Source organism: Gymnoscopelus microlampas (assembly GCF_963454915.1).
Source record: "Gymnoscopelus microlampas genome assembly, chromosome: 6".
NCBI lineage: Eukaryota > Metazoa > Chordata > Actinopteri > Myctophiformes > Myctophidae > Gymnoscopelus > Gymnoscopelus microlampas.
Genome location: NC_139943.1, coordinates 46,085,686 through 46,095,500, shown reverse-complemented (window position 1 = coordinate 46,095,500; position 9,815 = coordinate 46,085,686). Strand labels below are relative to the sequence as shown.

The window sequence follows — 9,815 nt, the reverse complement described above, 5'->3', positions numbered from 1 at the left end:
AAATAATGAGAATGGAGCCTTGGCTTTTCTGAACAGAACTCACAAAGAAAAAGGGTAATAAAGCAAATCTATCAAACATGATATGCTTTAATTACAAATCAAACAGAAAACAAATGGGAGCACTACTGGCCTTCAGAATTGATCTTGCACTGTGCACGAATTGATATTCTCACAAAACATTACGTTAGCAGCCTTTTCTCATTGGGTGTGTGTGTGATGTGTTTCTAGAGTAGTGCAGCAACAAACCCATGGTATACGGCTCGGCCCAAACTGATTACATTTGTCTCGTTTTTTTTATTGAGAGAAAATCATCTCAATCACAGAAACTGGACCTGTTTGATAGAGAGCTCACAATCTGCAGGTCAACAGCTTAATTACAGTCAAGTCACTAGTGAAAGGCTTGTCGCTGCAGTGAGCATGTAAAAAAGCAAACGGCAATATCATATACAATTCAACATAGCATAAAAATTAACAGTGGTTACAAATGGATAGAGATAATACGTGTAATAGAAATGTCTCCACAGATTTTGTGAAGATAGGTGTGTGTAAGGAGAAGATTGTTCTGCAAAAACAGATAGGGGGACATCATTATAATTTTGTTTTTTGCTTGGCACACGAAAAGGATTAGTAGTACAGACCTATCAATCAAAATTCAAAACATGACATAAAAACAGGTAAGTTGTTCAATCGCACAAAACACAAAAATAGGTCTACAAACTTATAGATGCACACAAGCATGCACGCACTCAGTAACATTCATTAACAAACACACGGAGACTTATATGTCAAAATCAATTGAAATGAGGTGTTGGGAAGGACATAAAGGAGGCAGCAATCTAGGACAAAGCAGCCATCAGTCTGTCAGAGACAGCTGAATTAATTTAGACTCCTTCAATTAGCACAAAGAGGCAGGAACTAAAACCCGCAATAATGGGGACAATGGGGATCAGCATGTTAGATGCACTATATGGTCCCACTAGTGATACAATATTGCACTAGTCCATAACAGTCTTCATTGGCAAATGGAATTTAAAATCTACTCCTCTTTCGCAAAACCTATACTAAACTCAAACTAAAGACCAAGCACAGGTGAATCAGCGTAAAGTGTTTGGTCAAAACCAGATGGCATTTTGATAGATCCCCCCCCTGGTTTGACCACACATTTAAAAAGAGGAGCAAAACATAAATTCTAAAGGTCAAAACTCTTGTTTTATGCTTCATGGTCCAGTGCTATACGGGAAAACTGGTACTAAACAAGCTATTGTGTGTGCAAAGCCTAAACATGTCGTTCTAACGAGGCCACTGTAACCAAACATGGCTAGGATATTACAGAGTCATCCTTTCAAAACAACAACAAAAAATATTCAAAGTTGTGTCAAAAACACTGTTTGCCCTTATCCGGACCTAGGTGAGGTAAGGGTAGTGGTGGAAGCGGCGCAGAAGCTGGCAAAGTATCCCAAACTGATTTACTGAGCACGAGGACATGTGGGTCACATACATAAGCACACTGCTTAGAATGCTAGTATGTACAATGGGACCCATTCAAGGAATCAAATAAATTATTGTCCGTGGTGCTGGAGTAGATAGCCTCATCTCACTGGAAAGCACTCTGTGCACCATGAGAGGAGCAGTGTGTGTGTGCTCACTGTGCTGCTTGCAGACGAGCACAAAGTCTTTTTTAAGGTGTGTCAATGTTAGAACTCGTCGTGTCGAGCCAGGGCCTCGCCGAAGTCGGTCGCCTGGCTGCCTACGAACAAGTCATACTTGTCCACGATCTCTGCCTTGGTCAGACGCCCATCCTAAAGCGCAGAGAATACCAAATTTGTAAGCTTTGATCGTCATGCGCAAACACAACAACAGTTTAATTTAGTATTTAGTAAATACACAAAAGTGCTGAAAGAAAGGGCTAACCCTACAGCCTGCAATTATTGTAGTACTCAAATGTTGCATGTAAGGTTGAGTCAGTATTCAGGGTGAATCAATTTAAGTTCTGTTAACCACTTAAGCCCTGTATCTAAAAGAAATAGCAAAAATAGCCTTATCTACAAGCTCACAATGCACCGTGACGCGATGCGTTTAAAATCGGGAAAACGACATGCCCAAAACAGGGATGATAGGCTGAAAGTGGTTAAACGCCCATACACACCTTGTCCGTGTCCGACTCGTAGACCAGGTGCTTGGCCTCTGCCTCCGCGTGGTCATAGTCGCTGGGCAGGATCCAGTCTCTGGTCTCCTCCCTGTCCATTTTCCCATCTTTGTTCTTGTCTCTGAACTCTGTGAACTGCTCCCTCTCCGTCTTCACCCACTCTGGCTCAGCAGGATCCCCCTCCTGGTTGTACATGTCACCTATAGCAGGGGGTTTTCAACCGATTATGAACCAGGGACCACCAACCTGACTAAGAATCAACCTGGGGACCACTGTTTTGTTGGGAGGAGATGCGGGCGTGGTGGGGGGAAAGCTTGAAATTAAATAATGAATGTTAAGGGCTTGATTTAATTTGTTGCACGATACAATATTACATGCAACAAATTAAATCATGCCCTTAACAGTCCTTATTTAACTGAAATATGTTAGTGTTTCAGAGCACAAAAAAGGTTGAGAACCACTGATCGATTCCAATCCAACAGTTACCCCAAGTCTGTTCTCTTAAACTTCTACATTACACTCATGTTAACTGATATACTGATTGTAACTTATGAGCAGACACATGCGATTATATGGGCACATTTCCTAACAATGATGACTCAACCAGTCAATTCGGTACACTTTCCCTTCTTGAGATTCTAACTCCCTTTTCTGTGGAACTTCTTGACATCCGACTTCACAGTAACTGACAACATTGACGTGTCATCATAGGTCATTTAGTGCGCCGTATCTCAACTAGTCTTCACTTTCCTACATTACTAAATGCATAGTCAGGGCCCACATGCACTACCTTCACGGACCACCAGTGGTCAACAGACCACCAGTTGAAAACCCCTGACCTATATAGGACAAGTATGCACATTATAGTTCACTACAGTGTAGCTATGTATCACATGGGAGAGCTCAATATCTTGCGTGAGACTATGACAAAATAACTACTTTTCACAGAGCACCACCAAGAAAACTGAAAACATACAACAATTAATGTTGTTACATTCAACTGTGTTTATCCCCGTTTACCCATCTGAAAAAGGTCCATTGTTTATTATTTTGCTACTTGACTCTGTGTCACCTTATGCTGGCCTGCCAACAGAAATAAAAGAAGCACCAGCTGATGAATAATGTACGATTGTGGTCTGTTCAAAACTCACCTATGTACTCATCCAAGTCTATAAGACCATCCCCATTCTTATCAATGTCTTCCATGGTTTCCTACAGGAAGAGAGGGGAGCACAAGGAAATTAAATGGATTCAAACAGGTACAGGATTAAGGACATCTTTTCAGTATCAGTACCTAATTGGTCAGAAACAAAATACTGATAAGCTTGACAAATGGTGACGTGACACTATCTGTATTTTGCCAGGATTTTAGGCAATAGTGTTCCTGTCCAACCCTTATGTAATGGCACACCAGCAGGCGACTTCCTGTTTACATTCTATGCAAGCATGGCGGACAGCTCGAAATGCTAAAATGTCACACACACACATACACACACACACACCTGCCTCCAAAGATGTAGTGATTCAGAAAAAGTATGTTACTGACAGGTCTCGACAGGTCAAGGTAAAACTCGTTATACGATTTGTCTATAGTTAGGGAGACTTACAGCATCACTTGTAAACGTTTTTCTTTCATGTACAATCCAAATAGCTAACATTACCAGTCAAACAAACCAGTTTAACATGACTGCAAGATGAGCAAAAAAAACACTGGAAAGGATGGCATGACCAAAATAGGGACACCAGGTTGAAAGTGGTTACAAATCGGGAATATCAGCTGCATAATGCATAATTGCTGATACCAATGTCGGGGTCAACATGCTCATTGTACAAAAACTGTTATGTGTTGGCTTATTTATTTATTTAAGGAACCAAATAATGCAGGAAAGTTCCTGGTTTCTCCCTGACAGTGCTGCTGGCAAATTTAATGATGTCCTGTTTTTACTTTTTGAATGTTTGTTTTCATTTATTTATGTCTGCTTCTGGGAAGCTCAGGAACTAAATACCTTTGGTATGGTATCTGAACTTTATTTGTAATATATTAAAGCAGCAATTTAGACTACCAGACAATATCAAAAAGTTTGATTAAATCCTAGCGATACTCATACCCTATTCTTCAGTAAGTGTGGATATGTGTGTGTCCCTCACCAGCACAACAATGTCTTTCATGTGGTCATACTCCTCAGGGTGAAGAAAGGCAGTGAACTCCTCCTTGTTGGCTTTCATGTCTGTATCCAGGTCAGCCATATTGAACCTCCTCTCGTCACGAGCCATCATCTGTCTGTAACTGAAGCCGTCCTCAGGATCAGGGTCATCTGAGGGACAAAAGCCACAACTTTGTATTGAGTGTTCTGGGCGTTCTGTGTGTGTGTGTGTGTGTGTGTGTGTGTGTGTGTGTGTGTGTGTGTGTGTGTGTGTGTGTGTGTGTGAGACACACCATACTCCGTCTCCTACATGTGACTGTATGCCTGAAATACTTGTATACACATGCAATGCAGTGAATCACAGCCACTGAGAGGGAGAGTTATGACACTCGTCACACTCCCATAGACTTCCATTGTAAACAAAGCATATTCATATAATATTCAATAATTTATTGCCAAAACCAACTGACAATTGATTTGGAAGTTGCTTCCCTGTGCTCAGAGTTAAAAACAAGAAGAAGCAGAAATAAAAAAGCTTGCCATGGGGTGACAAATAGTTGAAAACACAACTGTGTATTGAGTGTAGTTCCAGTGCTCAACCTTATTCATCAGTGTTTATGAAGTACGCTCGCTAAATTAACCCACGGCATCACGTTGCAGTGTGATGGGGGAGGTGTGTCAACATGTGTGATGGAAGGTGCTAACTGCATAACCCCCACTTCACATCCACACTATTCTGTCCTTTCAGCTCAACTAGATTCTTCACATAAAGCAATACTTTAAATCAGTGATTCTCAACTTTTTTCATTTCAAGGCTCCTCAGTTTAATATACAAAAAGGCCATGGACCAGAATTTGATAGGACTGTTTTATCTCTGTGACCCCAATCTACACTGTAAAATCCTCATAGTTAATTTAACTCTGAGAGTGTACAAATGGAACCAAATCGGTCCATTTGGTTCCATTTGTGCACTCTCAGGAGTTACGGACCCGTAACTATCAATCATTTAGCTAGGGGCCTCCTGGAACCAAATACAGGGACGGTTACATCACATTGGGTGTATTGACAAATGACTGCTCCCGTACCTAGAATGTATCCGTATGTGGCGTTCTTGTATTCGTCCCACGACACGAACCCATCACCATTGAGGTCGTGACTCTTCCACTGCCTGTCCACGTCATCGTAGATCCATCTCTTCTGAGCATGTTTGATCCACTTCTTCATCTCCTCCGTAGTCACAAAACCGTCCTTGTCCTCGTCTATCCGCTCCACCAACATGCTGCAGAGACATAGACAATAGGCTTAGCAAGCATGCAAGCATCCTCACTCACTCACAGGGGGCAGGACACCAAACATGTTTTGTCCACCAGGCAGCCACAGTAGCTGATGGATATACCACATTTGACCTCTACCATTTTACAAGACAAATTGGATTGTTAAAATAGAACTGAGCATTCAAATAATAGCAGGGTAGTTGTCAAAGTAACAGACAGTTTAATCTTTAGCTCTCATTTTAATTGCCATGTCCACGTAGCCGCGAGGGTCTATGGACTGAGTTGCAATATCGTACGTAGTTGTGTTTTATACTACAATGTGGTGCAGGGGACGGCAACCTTATTGACATGAAGTGCCGTGTTTTTATTCTCTTGATAGTCAGTCAGCCATATCAACATTACGTTTAATTATGACACCAAATCAAAATAAAATATTTCCAATAGATTTATAACCTTTTTACATTCTCCATAACCTTTTTCTTCTCCTTTTGAAATATTTCAGGATGTAATGATCATTATACTCGGTAACCCTATCATCCAGACTCAGTAACCCTATCACCCAGTTTAGAGTTGAATGAATGTAGAATTGTGCCGGATGTAATTTGCATACAGATATGAGGGGACTTGACTCAATTGCGATTTTCTATATTTTATTTTAAAAGAAAAATCCTCTCTGTCACACTTATGCCACTAATGCCAGTGTGCCAGTGATCACCCTCCCCTGTGCCAATGTTGGCACCCGTGCCTACGGTTGCCTACCCCTGATGTGGTGTCTGCAGACACGCACGCTTTCCACACTAAGTAGCCTCAGCTAGCCTGCGAGAAAAAACACGTGCCACGTCTCTAAAACACATTACCCAAGTCTCTCCTTGCTCTCCTCCGGCGTGAGCTGGTCAAACGTCTTAGCCTCTTCCTGCCCCAGGAAGGCTTCGTGGTCGTAGTCGAAGCTGTCAGCGTCGTCGTGCTCTCGGTTACTGAGCGCGTCGTCGTGGTGAACACGGTCCTTCTTTTCGGTGGGTTTGCTGGTGGCATACACCACGCAGAGCGCAAAGCACATGATAAGCGGCCGCAGCTCCATCATCAGTTCTTGGACTGGCTGGGGGCAGACACTGAGAAAAGGAAAGCGCAAATATTGTTTAGCTAAAGGTTACATGAAATTGAAAACACTGGCCTTATTTCTAACTGATCAGCTGCATGAATTGAACAGGGAATCTTACTATTACTACTACATTGATTAATGCTTAATGCCAAGGAATTCTGGATCAATCAGGAAGTTGTGGCAAATATTACTGAGATATACGTTATCATGCGGTGTCATGTAAGAAGTACGTGTGCTCAAGTAGCTCTCTGCCAAAAGAGAGACCAGACAATCCTTAAACACATGATGCAACAGATGGGGTAAAGTTGCATCATGTGTCAAAAGCTCTGATCGTAAAAATAAATACCTACAGTGTGAGGAAGTAAGAACTAGTGCCTTGGGTCTACAATATTCATATCATCAGAAGACATACAGTAGGATGATTGACACCCTCATATCAATGTTTGTCTCAGCCCCTTAGTACACATGAGAACAAAACACGGTCCATTCATAAAGCCTACTGCATACGTGTACACTCTAGCCAGTGTAATTGGAATTTAGGATTGCAGAGAGTATCTTGGCTAATATAGTGCTAGTATTCGGATGTAGAGCAGACAGTCAACACCACATTGCTTAGTTGGTCTTTTCAACACTACAACTCATGTGATCTAGATCAGTGGTTCTCAAACTTTTTTTAACGTCACAGACCCCCAGTTTGATAGGCATTAGGCGATGGACCCCCGGGCCCCATTTGATCAAATGTTCTATCTACACTATTTGTCCCCTCACAGAGTTAAAGACCTTTAACTCTGTGAAGAGTTTAAGGAAGAGTTTAAGAAGAGGGGTCCTTGACTCCTCAAGGACCCCTGGGGGTCCCAAGACCCCAGTTTGAGAACCACTGATTTAGATACAACCTACCTAGTACCTTTACAACTGAATTGTTAGCTATTGCTAAGTTACTTACAAGTGTAAACTCTAAAACTATCTCCATTGCTAAGGCATATATAAAACTAGCCTTGGATCAAGAATATCATACATGTATTTTATCAATTTTCACATTTGCATATCTATGATCAAGTAAAAGTCAGACTGGCTAAAATATATCTATGATAGTCTTGGTCCAAGGCTAATATAAAACATATAGCCGTCTCTGCTCTCACTTTTTTGCATATTCTCCACACGGATCAGTTTAAAATCATAACATTATTGACTGTATCACTGAACGTATCTTTACCACGACAGTGGCTCGGTGACCAACACATTATTTATCACCAAAAGAACTGGGTTAGCTCACGTAGCGTTTAATACCGTTAGCTACTAAGTTACCGTCTTTGGGTTTGTTATGTAACTCGAATACTGTACATGGAGGGCAAATAAATAAACATAAAGCAATCGTGGTGGTAAATAACGAGTTCCAATTAATTTGCGATATAATAAACAATCATTTTTTCAAGAGTACTCACCGGGTTTCTTCAGGAGTGGAGATTCTTGGGAAGTATTTTTCGTTTCAATTTTAGACCCGCCCCGGATACACACCCTTACGTTTCCGGCGCTGAAACCTCAAGCAGCCAATGGGGCTTCGTGGGAGCGGATGCGACGTCAGCCGCTCATTGGTCCACTTCAGGGCAGCGGCGGTGATTGGATTGGTGGAGAACCGCCACGTCCTCAACGCAATGGACGCGTAGAAGGGAGGCGGTGGTAGCATAAAGAACAGAGCGGGAGGCAGAGGGTGCGAATTCTGCGGAAATAATCGTATAGCTCAATAAAAAAAACATTGCGAAAGAATGGTTGGCAGAGACTGAGCGTGAATCACTCTCTATTCTAAGCGCACAAACCGCAATATAGTCTAAGCTTGTTGAATTAGTGTCTTGTTTGCTTTCCATACAGACGTGCGTGGTAGGTAGCGCTGTGGTGGGTAGCGCTGATACATGACTGTCATATCATGACAGACAGTCATGGATGAACTTCAACCTGGTGTTTACACCTTCTCCCTTTTTAGCCCGTACATCTACAAACGTTCAGATTTCAAATATAAAGTGCTTACCCACGGATGTTACAATTCTGTTCGGGCCCGCAGAAGTACCCGCATCTTCCGTATTGTTCAATATAAAGCATTTTAATCTGATCGGTGGCCATTTCTCTCCGTATTTTCGCCGTTGGGAGGTGTATTGCACTCTGATACACTATAACTCCATGAGAAAATGTCCACCAATCGGATTCAAATGCTTTTTATTGAACAATACGGAAGATACGGGTACTTCTGAGGGCCCGTACATAATTGTAACATCCGTGGCCATAGGCTAAGCACTTTATATTTGAAATCTGAACGTTTAAGTAGATGTACGGGGCAAAAAGGGAGAAAGTGCAAACACCAGGTTGAAGTTCATCCATGATGACGATCGTGACAGACACCATCGTGTGATCCATGGCTACCACACTCCAAAAGAGTTGGCTCTGGTAATGTTCTCTTGAACCTTGTGCTGGATGCAAAATCTGCATTTAAAGCAGCTTGAAAAGTCTTGCTAAAAATAGTCAGCCAGCGCCATCAGTAGAGTACAGTATCAATAGGCTGTTGACAACAGCATGTTTAATACAGTATATACAGTACAACAGCCTGTTGTACTGTATATACTGTATTAAACATGATCTGGGCAGACTGACCTGAACAAGGTGATGTAAATTAGTACATTTAGCTATTGTTTAGTGCTTGTTAAAAGTATTTACAGGCTAGTCAAGTAGTTCAATATTCTGTGCAGACTGCAGAGGGGAAAGGTTAAATCAGAGCTGGGACAGTGCAGGCGGGCCATCAAAGCCACTGTGGCCTCTCAATTTTTTGAGGGGCATAAGGCCAAACCGAAGAGGCATTGCAGTATTTTTTTTACTTTTGCATCTTTATTTTAATATATTGTTACTACCCCTTGACAATGTGCCATGTGGTATTTCAAAACTCCACCCTCTGATGAGACAGCTGTACTGTAGCTGTATAAGGATCATTTGTATCATTTGTGTCTCCAAAAATGTTAAAACGCAAGTTATCCATGGTGGAAGATAAACTTGTTGCCTTCTGCTGGAAATTGAAGCCTGAGCAAAAGAAATACGAGTGGATGCAGATAAGTAAAGTGTTAAATTTGGCTGATGTTAGAGCCGATTTGAAAAGCTGGGATTTACAAGTG

The 9,815-nt window shown here is 41.8% G+C and overlaps 1 protein-coding gene across 1 annotated transcript; it reads right to left on the bottom strand.

Moving 5' to 3' along the window:
* Positions 1-69: 69 nt before the first annotated feature.
* On the bottom strand, positions 70-8,164 carry calub (calumenin b). The gene is made up of 7 exons (XM_084059822.1): positions 8,106-8,164; positions 6,422-6,673; positions 5,376-5,569; positions 4,295-4,461; positions 3,298-3,358; positions 2,147-2,346; positions 70-1,799 (listed from the first exon to the last, which is right to left on the bottom strand). Exons 2-7 carry the CDS (start codon positions 6,643-6,645, stop codon positions 1,695-1,697), a joined length of 951 nt encoding a protein of 316 aa, XP_083915948.1. The 5' UTR covers positions 6,646-6,673; positions 8,106-8,164; the 3' UTR covers positions 70-1,694.
* Between the last annotated feature and the right edge of the window lie 1,651 nt (positions 8,165-9,815).

Coding starts and splice junctions, on each gene's coding strand:
- calub (XM_084059822.1), bottom strand. CDS start 6,645: ATGATGGAGCTGCGGCCGCTTATCATGTGCTTTGCGCTCTGCGTGGTG. Junction 5,570..6,421: donor GAGAGCAAGGAGAGACTTGG/GTAATGTGTTTT, acceptor ATGTCTCTGCAG/CATGTTGGTGGAGCGGATAG. Junction 4,462..5,375: donor CACATACGGATACATTCTAG/GTACGGGAGCAG, acceptor TTTGTCCCTCAG/ATGACCCTGATCCTGAGGAC.